The 15,178-nt window shown below is 44.8% G+C and overlaps 1 protein-coding gene across 1 annotated transcript; it reads right to left on the reverse strand.

Annotated features, from left to right (window-relative positions):
* Positions 1 to 344: 344 nt before the first annotated feature.
* On the reverse strand, positions 345 to 14,718 carry LOC137188490 (uncharacterized). The gene is made up of 11 exons (XM_067598145.1): positions 14,429 to 14,718; positions 13,977 to 14,278; positions 13,215 to 13,475; positions 12,494 to 13,000; positions 7,537 to 7,695; positions 7,167 to 7,345; positions 6,125 to 7,034; positions 5,539 to 5,835; positions 4,903 to 5,205; positions 2,993 to 3,253; positions 345 to 2,778 (listed from the first exon to the last, which is right to left on the reverse strand). Exons 3-11 carry the CDS (start codon positions 13,432 to 13,434, stop codon positions 2,270 to 2,272), a joined length of 3,345 nt encoding a protein of 1,114 aa, XP_067454246.1. The 5' UTR covers positions 13,435 to 13,475; positions 13,977 to 14,278; positions 14,429 to 14,718; the 3' UTR covers positions 345 to 2,269.
* Positions 14,719 to 15,178: the final 460 nt, after the last annotated feature.

Raw genomic sequence — 15,178 nt, forward strand, 5'->3', positions numbered from 1 at the left:
GCAGTTGCTGGTCTCCTCCCTGAGACTCCTTTTGGCTTTTGGGTTGATATTTGACTTGTTTTTTTGCACCATACATCACTACATTCACACACTGTTCCAGTCATGCACTCACCTACACGACTGACCTCACTGACTACACACGCCATCGTTAGGTCGGGTTCTAGGTTACTTTCTTTTATTTAAATAAATTGGTTATTAATTGGCTGTGTTGTGTGCGTCTCCCTTCTTTGTCATGACTGTGCGGCCTGGTTCGTGACAACACACACACACACATACACACACACACACACACACACACACACACACACACATATATATAAATAATAAAACAACAAAACAAAGTGTGAGAAGAATCATTATTTTATTATATTTGTTGTTATTGCTCAGACAGAAACGTTCCGTCAGTTACAAGAAAATAATCTACAAGTTATTTTTTAACTTTTCCTTCAATAAAAGACTCAGTGAGACGTTAAATACACAAACAACAAATCAACAAGTTCACGAACATATTGATCACCTGGACGGACCTCTGATGATGCGTCTGAGGACAGAAACATTCAAACATGTTTAAGGCACTTCAGAGCACGTATGTTACTATGATACACGTGTTTATTCAAACATACATTCATTAAACTGCAGGAAGCCGCTCGACGTCTGCTGAAATATTTCAGTTTGATTTCTTCTGTTGGAGCAAAATAATGATTGATTCTGGTCCCTGCAGCTGTGATTGGTCTGTAAAAGCTCTGTGACACGTATGTGACATTATGACACATGTAATGTTACATACAGTACAGACCAAAAGTTTGGACACACCTTCTCATTCAATGAGTTTCCTTTCTTTTCATGACTATTGACATTGTAGATTCACACTGAAGGCATCAAAACTATGAATTAACACATGTGGAAATATGTACTTAACAAAAAAGTGTAAAACAACTGAAAATACGCCTTATATTCTAGTTTCTTCAAAGTAGCCACCTTTTGCTCTGATTACTGCTTTGCACACACTCTGCATTCTCTTGATGAGCTTCAAGAGGTAGTCACCTGAAATGGTTTTCACTTCACAGGTGTGCCCTGTCAGGTTTAATAAGTGGGATTTCTTGCCTTATAAATGGGGTTGGGACCATCAGTTGTGTTGTGCAGAAGTCAGGTGGATACACAGCTGATAGTCCTACTGAATAGACTGTTAGAATTTGTATTATGGCAAGAAAAAAGCAGCTAAGTAAAGAAAAACGAGTGGCCATCATTACTTTAAGAACTGAAGGTCAGTCAGTCCGAAAAATTGGGAAAACTTTGAAAGTGTCCCCAAGTGCAGTCGCAAAAACCATCAAGCGCTACAAAGAAACTGGCTCACATGAGGACCGCCCCAGGAAAGGAAGACCAAGAGTCACCTCTGCTGCGGAGGATAAGTTCATCCGAGTCACCAGCCTCAGACATCGCAGGTTAACAGCAGCTCAGATTAGAGACCAGGTCAATGCCACACAGAGTTCTAGCAGCAGACACATCTCTAGAACAACTGTTAAGAGGAGACTGTGTGAATCAGGCCTTCATGGTAGAATAGCTGCTAGGAAACCACTGCTAAGGACAGGCAACAAGCAGAAGAGACTTGTTTGGGCTAAAGAACACAAGGAATGGACATTAAACCAGTGGAAATCTGTGCTTTGGTCTGATGAGTCCAAATTTGAGATCTTTGGTTCCAACCACCGTGTCTTTGTGCGACGCAGAAAAGGTGAACAGATGGACTCTACATGTCTGGTTCCCACCGTGAAGCATGGAGGAGGAGGTGTGATGGTGTGGGGGTGCTTTGCTGGTGACACTGTTGGGGATTTATTCCAAATTGAAGGCATACTGAACCAGCATGGCTACCACAGCATCTTGCAGCGGCATGCTATTCCATCCGGTTTGGGTTTAGTTGGACCATCATTTATTTTTCAACAAGACAATGACCCCAAACACACCTCCAGGCTGTGTAAGGGCTATTTGACCAAGAAGGAGAGTGATGGGATGCTGCGCCAGATGACCTGGCCTCCACAGTCACCGGACCTGAACCCAATCGAGATGGTTTGGGGTGAGGTGGACCGCAGAGTGAAGGCAAAAGGGCCAACAAGTGCTAAGCATCTCTGGGAACTCCTTCAAGACTGTTGGAAGGACTTCCGAGCAGTTGAGTGTCAAAGTGACCAAGGTTCCAACTCAGTTGGACGGTTTGTCCCATAGACTGCCATTATAAATTTTAATGTTTTAAAAAATTATATAAAATCGCTGAAACATGTTACATTTCGGAAAAATACAAGCACACATCTGCCGAATGAGTTGCATAGATTGATGTTTGAATGGTTTTTATAGCACAAAGTATGCAGCAGTTGAAACATGGCAAAAAACGTATGGAAGACGGAATAAGAATAAAGACTGAGAAGAACAATGTGTGATTACTTCCAGCAATCACACAATAAACTATAAAACCTGAAAGCAAAAGTGTAAACATAGAAAATCCTTGTGGGCCTAACTGACCTCTGACAGTGACGGGTCTGGTCATCAGTTGGACTCCATACTGGTTGGAGGCTTCACACTGGTAGTGGGCGGAGTCTTCCAGCTGGGCGGAGGAGAGGCTGAAGGAGAGCGAGGAGGAGGAGGGGTCGGTCCTATGAAGCTCCGCTCCCTCTCTCCTCAGCACCAGCGTGGTGGGTGGAGCTCCGTCTGAGCGGCAGGTAATCGTCACCTGCTGACCCTCCACCACCTCCTCACCTGGACTCACTGACATGGAGGTGTTGGTGGGCGGAGCTGTGGGAGCGATGGACAAACACAACAAAACGTTTAACTGTTGTTTATTTCTGCTGTTATATTTATATATATATTTACTTCATAAAATGTACAAAACACCAGAGAGACAATAAGGATAATAAAACACCGTCAGGACTGTGGTTTGGTGCCTTGCTCAGCGGTCCTGTGGCAGCGACTGCAGAGATTGTAAATGAAACAGGAGCTTCACTCTCACCATGAACGGTGACCTCCAGCGCGGCGGTCTGGTTTCCCTCTGTGTTTGCTGCCTCGCAGTCGTACCAGCCGGCCTGCGACGGACTCACCGCCGTCAGGACGAGTTCTGGGCCTTGACCCCGCGTCAGAGACCCTCCGTCTGCCGTCCTGAAGCTCCAGGTGACGAGCGGCTCCGGGTTTCCCTCCGCTGAACAGTTGAGAGTGAGCGTCGAGCCGGCCATCACCGTCACAGAGTCTGATATCGCCCTGACAACAGGAGCATCTGCAGAGGATGATGATATTTGAGGATGTCACCTTATAATCTGGGAAACTGTCCCTGTTTCCTGATGTTTTAACGATTAATTGATTAATCCAGAAAATGTTCCAGTCGGGTTCAACAAACTCTCTGATCAAACAAACTAAATCTCTGGTTTCAGTCTGATTATGTGTCGACTTTACTTCAGACCTGCAGACTGAGACTCGCTGATCTATCTAAAATGGGATCAGATTATATGGACTCATCAGCTGGTTTTGTGTTAATGTTTTTATGTTGTTGAGTCTGGTTGTTCCAGATGTGCACATATAAACACTTTATATGGACTGTAGGAACTGATGCTACTGCACTACATCTCAGAGGGAAATACTGTACTTTCTACTCCACTCTTCATAAAGATCTTCTTCATGTGGTGTTGTGATGATGATGATGATGATGATGGAGAGCACTGTCTAACATGTCAGCTGGGTTGAGATCTGGTGACTGTGAAGGTCATAACATGTGATTCACATCATTTAATCCTCATCAAACCATCCTGGAAGAGACCACTCCCATCAGGATAGACATGTTTCATCATAGGATAAAGCTGATCACTCACAACTACTTTGTATTGATTAGCAGTGACCCTTCCCTCTAAGGGCACAAGTGGACCCAAACCATGCCAGCATAACAGAGCCCCCAGACCCCCTCACTGTAGGGGTCCAGCATTCAGACCTGGACCAGACCCCCTCACTGTAGGGGTCCAGCATTCAGACCTGGACCAGTTCTCTTGGTGGCGAATCAGGTGAAGGACTCATCTGATCATATCAGTGTGTTCCACGTCTCTGTAGACCAGAACCTGGACGGATTTTGTATATTCATCTTTGTAATGATACTATAATATCTCTCTATGTAAATATATTCTAGCTGACAGTCTGATCACGTCCTGCATCGACGCTCTCAGTCACATATCACACGTCATCACATGACCCTGTTTACTGACGTCTTTCCCGCAGATCTAAACGCAGACGTCACTTCAGTCACTGTTCTTATCGACAGACGAGCCAGCCGAGCGTCTTTGTGACTGAAGCTGCTGCCGTCCGCCCCAACAATCAACCCTCGTTCAGCCGCTCACATCTTTTCCTCTCGTCACCTCGATACCAGATCAGAATCAGCTGGATGTTTATACAAGTCACAGAGCATCACTGGATGTTCATAACTTCATTACTGGAGCAGCGCAGCTGTGTGGAAACATCTTCTACTCTCATTTATTCAGGTTTTTCTTTTAATTTGTCACCGTCTGCATATTAAGCTTATAAATAGAAGAAAGAGTTATAGATTAAACCAGCAGTTCCCAAACTGTTTGTCTTGTATCTCCTGTGTGTAGCTGAGGCTCTTTGTCACGTTATAGATGTTTGAGATGTTGAGCAGTTCCACCAAATAAATAACCGTCTGATGCCCAAAGAGGTCAAACTTCCCAATATTTCACAAAAAAACAAATTTACAGAAAACTCAATTAATCAGACTTTGTTTTTTCTTCTTTCCTCTCAGCTGGTTTCATGAATCCGTCACAGCGACGCCTTTCTGCAAAACCAGTAACTTTTACTGCTTTTAGTAAATTTAGCTGCTAAAACAAACTGTTTGTACTTTTACTTGTAATGGATTATTTCCAGACTCACAGAGCAGGTTCAGGGGGACGCTGGTCTCTCTGGTCTGGTCCTCAGGAGGTAGGTCCAGGCCCAGCGAGGCCCTGCAGGTGATGTTGGCTCCTGAGTCGGCTTTCAGAGGCCTGAATGTGTACATAGACCGGAACGAGCTGGAGCCAGACTCGTTCGTGTCGTCTTGCAGGACGGCGTCTCCTCGCAGCCAGCGGAGGGTCAGCAGGTCGGGGGGGTGAATATCAGGCACCTGGCAGCTCAGGGTCGACTCCGTCCCCAGCCTCAGGCGGTCCTGACCTGTGATCACCGGGGCTGATGGGAAAGCTGGACGCCACAGAGACACAGAGACATGCAGTGATTGGTCCAAAGGTCTTTCAGGTGTTTCAGGTGTGTTTCAGGTCTTTCAGGTGTTTCAGGTGTGTTTCAGGTCTTTCAGGTCTTTTCAGGTGTGTTTCAGGTGTGTTTTAGGTGTGTTTTAGGTGTGTCTCAGATGTTTTATGTGTTTCAGGTGTGTTTCAGGTGTTTTAGGTGTTTTTTAGGTGTGTTTCGGGTATTTCAGGTGTTTCAGGTGTGTTTCAGGTGTTTTTTAGGTGTGTTTTAGATGTTTCAGGTGTGTTTCAGGTGTTTTAGGTGTTTTAGGTGTACGTATGAACTTACAGTAAACCTGTATGAACCTTCTGCTCTCTTTGTATTCTCCACAGTAGACTTTACACAGCAGATTTCCGCCATTTTCTATCATCACAGGGTCAAAGGTCACCACAGAGTGCGAACTGTTGGTGTTGATGGTGGCGGTGAGCGGTCGGTCCTCAAGCAGAGTCCAGGTGATGTGTGGTATCGTGGAACAGTCGTGAACCGCACAGACCAGCTGCTCACGCTCACCCAGCCTGAACAGAGGCCTTTTGGGAAAAATCTCAACACGTAGAGCCTGAACGCAACACGATGACATCAGCAGAGCTGTGGAGATAAACAACAACAACAAGACTGAGACTGCAGTAAACAACAACAACAACAGACGGAGGAGGGAAGTATTGACGACACGCTGCAGATAAATCTAGAATATTACAGAAAACTCAGATCTGTTTTGATCTGATTATTTTATTTAGCAAGAATCAATCAGACTGATCAGATTAATGATCAATGATACTCAAACCAGCAGCTGCTGATTCTGACAGTTCTGTTGTTTATTAATAATCATCATCATCATAACAACAACAACAAAAATCATAATAATGACAGAAAACACTTAACAGTGGCCGCTGGCCAATGAGAACCCCCGCCAGGACAACAAGAACCCCAACCAGGACAGCGAGAACCCCTGCCAGGACAGCAAGAACCCCAACCAGGACAGTGAGAACCCCAACCAGGACAACAAGAACCCCCGCCAGGACAACGAGAACCCCAACCAGGACAACGAGAACCCCCGCCAGGACAACGAGAACCCCAACCAGGACAACAAGAACCCCCGCCAGGACAACGAGAACCCCAACCAGGACAACGAGAACCCCCGCCAGGACAACGAGAACCCCAACCAGGACAACGAGAACCCCCGCCAGGACAACGAGAACCCCAACCAGGACAACGAGAACCCCAACCAGGACAACGAGAACCCCAACCAGGACAACAAGAACCCCCGCCAGGACAACGAGAACCCCCGCCAGGACAACAAGAACCCCCGCCAGGACAACGAGAACCCCAACCAGGACAACAAGAACCCCCGCCAGGACAACGAGAACCCCCGTCAGGACAACAAGAACCCCCGTCAGGACAGCGAGAACCCCAACTAGGACAATGAGAACCCCCGCCAGGACAATGAGAACCCCAACCAGGACAACAAGAACCCCTGCCAGGACAACAAGAACCCCCGTCAGGACAGCAAGAACCCCAACCAGGACAACGAGAACCCCTGCCAGGACAGCGAGAACCCCAACCAGGACAACAAGAACCCCTGCCAGGACAGCGAGAACCCCCGTCAGGACGGCGAGAACCCCCGCCAGGACAACGAGAACCCCCGCCAGGACAACGAGAACCTCTGCCAGGACAACGAGAACCCCCGCCAGGACAACGAGAACCCCAACCAGGACAACGAGAACCTCCGTCAGGACAGCAAGAACCCCCGCCAGGACAGTGAGAACCCCCGCCAAGACAACGAGAACCTCTGCCAGGACAGCGAGAACCCCCGTCAGGCCAACAAGAACCCCCGCCAGGACAACGAGAACCCCCGTCACGACAACAAGAACCCCCGTCAGGACAGAAAACACTTAACAGTGTTTCCCCTATAATAGTACAGGCCTGGCGGGCCGCTGGCCAATGAGAACCCCCGCCAGGACGACGAGAACCTCCGTCAGGCCAACCAGAACCCCCATCAGGACGACGAGAACCCCCGCCAGGACGATGAGAACCCCTGCCAGGACGACGAGAACCCCCGCCAGGACGACGAGAACCCCCGCCAGGACGATGAGAACCCCTGCCAGGCCGACGAGAACCCCCATCAGGCCAGAAAATATTTTTTTAAATGCCAAAAATAACCTAAATAATCAAATATCCATTCATTCAGAAATAAATGGCGTTTGAAAACGCACTAAACCTCGGGGAAACACTGCTTAAAAACACAATAAAAATCAACAACAAATCAAATGTTCTTAAACAATAACAAACACTTCGAGGAGGATGAGTAGGAGGAGGAGGAGGAATAGGAGGAGGAGGAGGAGGAGGAGGAGGAGGAGGAATAGGAGGAGGAGGAGGAGGAGGAGGAGGAGGAGGAGGAATAGGAGGAAGAGGAGGAAGAGGAGGAAGAGGAGGAGGAGTAGCATCTTGCTGAATCAAAGCCCGGTATTTCATAGGGGCCAAACTTTTTATACATTTTCAAACACCCTATTGGATAATTACATCATCTGTCACATGTATTGTTACCTGTTTGCGGCGCCATCTTGTGGTTAAATCAAAACAAATGAATCCAGCCAAGAGAACAAACAACAAATCAAATTCCAGTTTCATTTCCAACCAATTGTATCAAAGTTAAATAATAACAGTTAAACAGGTTCTTCAAACATGGTTTAACTAATCCAGGCTAACATGCTAACATGCTAACGTGCTGCTATCAGGCTAAAATAATCCTGTTAACTCTCCTGCAGCTAATTTGGTTCTTTGAAGGCAGTTTGAGGATTGATTATTGATCCTGGATGAAGTTATTTTGTATAAACCATGATCAGCATTCATATGATTGGCTGAATGCTGATCATGTGACTGCCATTAAACGAGGTTAGTGTGTTGGGAATCCTCCCAGCATGCACTGGGGCAACAGATTCATGGACAGAAGTCTGATTTTCTGTGTTCCTGCTGTTATTTTGTTCTACATTCAGCTCCACAATGTTTCCTCACTTTGATCACACACAATGAAACCTTTTAAACACTTAAAGTACGTTTAACTGTTTAAACGACCTTCAGCAAAGTGAGTTCTGCAGTTCATTATTAATAAGTTTTAAATTAAACGTCTGTAGGTGCTTTAACAGTCAGAATCTTTTTTTCAGGTTGCATTACTGCTGAACTCTTTACTGCAGGTTGTGTTACTGCATGAACAGCGAGCAGGTTTGAGGTTAACTGGGACTTCAGGGCGAATTCTCTCTAAAGAATCTAACAGATCTGCAGCTCTTTCAATCTGACAAAAGGTGAAAAACAAACAGTAAGAAATAAAATCCAGAGTTTCTCAGCCTGACATATTTATAATCAATACAAACTAAATGAGAAGGTTGTGAAATACAGACTCTGTCCTGTGCTGAAAGAATGTAAAAACACCTTTTTTTGTACATAAACAGTCTTTTTGTTTTGTTTTAATAAAGATCAGGTTTGTCTGATTATTATTATATAATGAGTCCAGCATGCAGCACATGTTCACGATGACAACATGACAGCAGAACATGTGAAGATCAATAACAGTAATAATAATAATAATAATAATAATAATAATAATAATAATAATAATAATAATAATAATAATAATCTTACCTGCGAGCAGCTGAATAAACGTCCTGCAGACAGACGGTAGAGACATTTTCAGCCCTCAGAGGATTAAAGGAATGAAAGATGAATAAATGAAAGATGAATAAATATAAAGGATGAATAAATGAAGGATGAATAAAGGTCACAGCAGCGTTTTCTTTGTTTCTTTGTGTTTCAGTCTTTCAAGCAGAAAATCAGCTCGACACCAAAAACTGAGTCTGTGAATCCTCTGAAAGCAAAACGCCTCCTGATCTGTAACTGCTGGTCTGTCTCTCTTTATGTCTCTCTCTCTCTCTCTCTGTTTCTCTTTATGTGTCTCTCTCTCTCTCTGTTTCTCTTTATGTGTCTCTCTCTCTCTCTGTTTCTCTTTATGTCTCTCTCTATCTCTGTCTCTCTTTATGTCTCTCTCTCTCTCTCTGTTTCTCTTTATGTGTCTCTCTCTCTCTCTGTTTCTCTTTATGTGTCTCTCTCTCTCTCTGTTTCTCTTTATGTCTCTCTCTCTCTCTGTCTCTCTTTATGTCTCTCTCTCTCTCTCTCTGTTTCTCTTTATGTGTCTCTCTCTCTCTCTGTTTCTCTTTATGTCTCTCTCTCTGTGTGTCAGTCTGCAGACCACAGCGCCCTCTGCAGGACAGACACAACACCTCAGCAGGGGTTTGAGACTGCACTGTAAAACTCTTTCTTACTTTCTCTTTCATTCTTTATCATTTTCCATCTTCCTCTTTCATCATCTTTCTCTTTAGTTTCAGCTCCACACTGAAGGATCCTTTAAATCACATTAAACAACATTTAATGGAGCAGAAACATTTTCACATTTGGTCATTGGAGACTCAAAGAGCCGTAGTGCAAAGAAAAAGATTGTTAGACATCATGTTCTGTTGTTTGTTTTATATATATAATTATTAAAGAAAGAAACACTGAAAGTAGACAAGTGCAGAAGAAATATCATAAAAACAGAAACTAAAGATGAAAAGTTATAAGAATTAAAAGCAGAAAGACATCTGGAAACCACTGGTTTCATCTTTAACAATGTGTTGTATTTGAAAAGCTTGTTATATTATCCATTGTGTCAAATCTTCATCTGAAAAGTAACTAAAGCTGTCAAATAAATGTAGTGGAGTAGAAAGTACAATATTTCCCTCTGACATGTAGAAAGTAGCATCACATGGAAATACTCAAGTAAAGTACAAGTACCTCAAACTGTACCTGAGTGCAGTACTTAATTACTTTCCACCACTGATGATGAGTGAACGTGAGTTGTGGGTAAAAAACATTTGAACAGACCAGAAGACCTGAAAACAGCCTGACAGTCTACAGCTAACATGCTAACAGTTAGCTGTTAGCATGTTCTTCAGGTTTCTGAATCTTTGACCTCTGATTGGTTGTTTGTTTGATTGATTGATTGATTGATTAGTCTACAGAGTGTTTGATAACAGACTGAGTGACTCACAGTCTCTGTAAACTGTTATTGATCCTGATCTTATTGATCAGCTTGATGATGACACGCCATCGTTAGGTCGGGTTCTAGGTTACTTTCTTTTATTTAAATAAATTGGTTATTAATTGGCTGTGTTGTGTGCGTCTCCCTTCTTTGTCATGACTGTGCGGCCTGGTTCGTGACAACACACACACACACACACACACACACACACACACATATATATATAAATAATAAAACAACAAAACAAATTGTGAGAAGAATCATTATTTTATTATATTTGTTGTTATTGCTCAGACAGAAACGTTCCGTCAGTTACAAGAAAATAATCTACAAGTTATTTTCTAACTTTTCCTTCAATAAAAGACTCAGTGAGACGTTAAATACACAAACAACAAATCAACAAGTTCATGAACATATTGATCACCTGGACGGCCCTCTGATGATGCGTCTGAGGACAGAAACATTCAAACATGTTTAAGGCACTTCAGAGCACGTATGTTACTATGATACACGTGTTTATTCAAACATACATTCATTAAACTGCAGGAAGCCGCTCGACGTCTGCTGAAATATTTCAGTTTGATTTCTTCTGTTGGAGCAAAATAATGATTGATTCTGGTCCCTGCAGCTGTGATTGGTCTGTAAAAGCTCTGTGACACGTATGTGACATTATGACACATGTAATGTTACATACAGTACAGACCAAAAGTTTGGACACACCTTCTCATTCAATGAGTTTCCTTTCTTTTCATGACTATTGACATTGTAGATTCACACTGAAGGCATCAAAACTATGAATTAACACATGTGGAAATATGTACTTAACAAAAAAGTGTAAAACAACTGAAAATACGCCTTATATTCTAGTTTCTTCAAAGTAGCCACCTTTTGCTCTGATTACTGCTTTGCACACACTCTGCATTCTCTTGATGAGCTTCAAGAGGTAGTCACCTGAAATGGTTTTCACTTAACAGGTGTGCCCTGTCAGGTTTAATAAGTGGGATTTCTTGCCTTATAAATGGGGTTGGGACCATCAGTTGTGTTGTGCAGAAGTCAGGTGGATACACAGCTGATAGTCCTACTGAATAGACTGTTAGAATTTGTATTATGGCAAGAAAAAAGCAGCTAAGTAAAGAAAAACGAGTGGCCATCATTACTTTAAGAACTGAAGGTCAGTCAGTCCGAAAAATTGGGAAAACTTTGAAAGTGTCCCCAAGTGCAGTCGCAAAAACCATCAAGCGCTACAAAGAAACTGGCTCACATGAGGACCGCCCCAGGAAAGGAAGACCAAGAGTCACCTCTGCTGCGGAGGATAAGTTCATCCGAGTCACCAGCCTCAGACATCGCATGTTAACAGCAACTCAGATTAGAGACCAGGTCAATGCCACACAGAGTTCTAGCAGCAGACACATCTCTAGAACAACTGTTAAGAGGAGACTGTGTGAATCAGGCCTTCATGGTAGAATAGCTGCTAGGAAACCACTGCTAAGGACAGGCAACAAGCAGAAGAGACTTGTTTGGGCTAAAGAACACAAGGAATGGACATTAAACCAGTGGAAATCTGTGCTTTGGTCTGATGAGTCCAAATTTGAGATCTTTGGTTCCAACCACCGTGTCTTTGTGCGACGCAGAAAAGGTGAACGGATGGACTCTACATGCCTGGTTCCCACTGTGAAGCATGGAGGAGGAGGTGTGATGGTGTGGGGGTGCTTTGCTGGTGACACTGTTGGGGATTTATTCCAAATTAAAGGCATACTGAACCAGCTTGGCTACCACAGCATCTTGCAGCGGCATGCTATTCCATCCGGTTTGGGTTTAGTTGGACCATCATTTATTTTTCAACAAGACAATGACCCCAAACACACCTCCAGGCTGTGTAAGGGCTATTTGACCAAGAAGGAGAGTGATGGGATGCTGCGCCAGATGACCTGGCCTCCACAGTCACCGGACCTGAACCCAATCGAGATGGTTTGGGGTGAGGTGGACCGCAGAGTGAAGGCAAAAGGGCCAACAAGTGCTAAGCATCTCTGGGAACTCCTTCAAGACTGTTGGAAGGACTTCCGAGCAGTTGAGTGTCAAAGTGACCAAGGTTCCAACTCAGTTGGACGGTTCGTCCCATAGACTGCCATTATAAATTTTAATGTTTTAAAAAATTATATAAAATCGCTGAAACATGTTACATTTCGGAAAAATACAAGCACACATCTGCCGAATGAGTTGCATAGATTGATGTTTGAATGGTTTTTATAGCACAAAGTATGCAGCAGTTGAAACATGGCAAAAAACGTACGGAAGACGGAATAAGAATAAAGACTGAGAAGAACAATGTGTGATTACTTCCAGCAATCACACAATAAACTATAAAACCTGAAAGCAAAAGTGTAAACATAGAAAATCCTTGTGGGCCTAACTGACCTCTGACAGTGACGGGTCTGGTCATCAGTTGGACTCCATACTGGTTGGAGGCTTCACACTGGTAGTGGGCGGAGTCTTCCAGCTGGGCGGAGGAGAGGCTGAAGGAGAGCGAGGAGGAGGAGGGGTCGGTCCTATGAAGCTCCGCCCCCTCTCTCCTCAGCACCAGCGTGGTGGGTGGAGCTCCGTCTGAGCGGCAGGTAATCGTCACCTGCTGACCCTCCACCACCTCCTCACCTGGACTCACTGACATGGAGGTGTTGGTGGGCGGAGCTGTGGGAGCGACGGACAAACACAACAAAACGTTTAACTGTTGTTTATTTCTGCTGTTATATTTATATGTATATTTACTTAATAAAATGTACAAAACACCAGAGAGACAATAAGGACAATAAGACACCGTCAGGACTGTGGTTTGGTGCCTTGCTCAGCGGTCCTGTGGCAGCGACTGCAGAGATTGTAAATGAAACAGGAGCTTCACTCTCACCATAAACGGTGACCTCCAGCGCGGCGGTCTGGTTTCCCTCTGTGTTTGCTGCCTCGCAGTCGTACCAGCCGGCCTGCGACGGACTCACCGCCGTCAGGACGAGTTCTGGGCCTTGACCCCGCGTCAGAGACCCTCCGTCTGCCGTCCTGAAGCTCCAGGTGACGAGCGGCTCCGGGTTTCCCTCCGCTGAACAGTTGAGAGTGAGCGTCGAGCCGGCCATCACCGTCACAGAGTCTGATATCGCCGTGACAACAGGAGCATCTGCAGAGGATGATGATATTTGAGGATGTCACCTTATAATCTGGGAAACTGTCCCTGTTTCCTGATGTTTTAACGATTAATTGATTAATCCAGAAAATGTTCCAGTCGGGTTCAACAAACTCTCTGATCAAACAAACTAAATCTCTGGTTTCAGTCTGATTATGTGTCGACTTTACTTCAGACCTGCAGACTGAGACTCGCTGATCTATCTAAAATGGGATCAGATTATATGGACTCATCAGCTGGTTTTGTGTTAATGTTTTTATGTTGTTGAGTCTGGTTGTTCCAGATGTGCACATATAAACACTTTATATGGACTGTAGGAACTGATGCTACTGCACTACATCTCAGAGGGAAATACTGTACTTTCTACTCCACTCTTCATAAAGATCTTCTTCATGTGGTGTTGTGATGATGATGATGATGATGGAGAGCGCTGTCTAACGTGTGTCAGTGTGTCTGTTTGTACTTTTACTTGTAATTAATTATTTCCAGACTCACAGAGCAGGTTCAGGGGGACGCTGGTCTCTCTGGTCTGGTCCTCAGCAGGTAGGCCCAGGTCCAGCGAGGCCTGCAGGTGATGTTGGCTCCTGAGTCAGCTTTCAGAGGCCTGAATGTGTACATAGACCGGAACCAGCTGTAGCCAGACTCTTCCGTGACGTCTTGCAGGACGGCGTCTCCTCGCAGCCAGCTGAGGGTCAGCAGGTGGGGGGGGTAAATATCAGACACCTGGCAGCTCAGGGTCGACTCCGTCCCCAGCCTCAGGCGGTCCTGACCTGTGATCACTGGGGCTGATGGGAAAGCTGGACGCCACAGAGACACAGAGACATGCAGTGATTGGTCCAAAGGTCTTTCAGGTGTTTCAGGTGTGTTTTAGGTGTGTCTCAGATGTTTTACGTGTTTCAGGTGTGTTTCAGGTGTTTCAGGTGTTTTAGGTGTGCGTATGAACTTACAGTAAACCTGTATGAACCTTCTGCTCTGTTTCTGTTCGTCTCCTCCACAGTAGACTTTACACAGCAGATTTACTTCATGTTCCATCATCACAGGGTCAAAGGTCACCACAGAGTGCGAACTGTTGGTGTTGATGGTGGCGGTGAGCGGTCGGTCCCCAAGCAGAGTCCAGGTGATGCGCGGTATCGTGGAACAGTCGTGAACCGCACAGACCAGCTGCTGACGCTCACCCAGCCTGAACAGAGGCCTTCTTGAAAAATCTCAACACGTAGAGCCTGAACGCAACACGATGACATCAGCAGAGCTGTGGAGATAAACAACAACAACAAGACTGAGACTGCAGTAAACAACAACAACAACAGACGGAGGAGGGAAGTATTGACGACACGCTGCAGATAAATCTAGAATATTACAGAAAATTCAGATCTGTTTTGATCTGATTATTTTATTTAGCAAGAATCAATCAGACTGATCAGATTAATGAACAATGATACTCAAACCAGCAGCTGCTGATTCTGACAGTTCTGTTGTTTATTAATAATCATCATCATCATAACAACAACAACAAAAATCATAATAATGACAGAAAACACTTAACAGTGTTTCCTCTATAATAATACAGGCCTGGCGGGCCGCTGGCCAATGAGAACCCCCGCCAGGACAGCGAGAACCCCCGCCAGGACAACGAGAACCCCCGCAAGGACAACAAGAACCCCAACCAGGACAGCGAGAACCCCAACCAGGACAACAAG

This window comes from Thunnus thynnus, chromosome 8 (assembly GCF_963924715.1).
Source record: "Thunnus thynnus chromosome 8, fThuThy2.1, whole genome shotgun sequence".
NCBI classification, from domain to species: Eukaryota; Metazoa; Chordata; class Actinopteri; order Scombriformes; family Scombridae; genus Thunnus; species Thunnus thynnus.

Excerpts from the sequence above, each read along its gene's own strand:
- LOC137188490 (XM_067598145.1), bottom strand. The coding sequence starts at position 13,434 with ATGGCCGGCTCGACGCTCACTCTCAACTGTTCAGCGGAGGGAAACCCG. Across the intron at positions 7,035-7,166 it reads GCCAGCGGCCCGCCAGGCCT|GTTCTCGTTGTCTTGGCGGG; the intron begins GTACTATTATAG and ends GTCCTGGCAGAG. Across the intron at positions 2,779-2,992 it reads GCTGGAGGTCACCGTTCATG|CTCCGCCCACCAACACCTCC; the intron begins GTGAGAGTGAAG and ends TCGCTCCCACAG.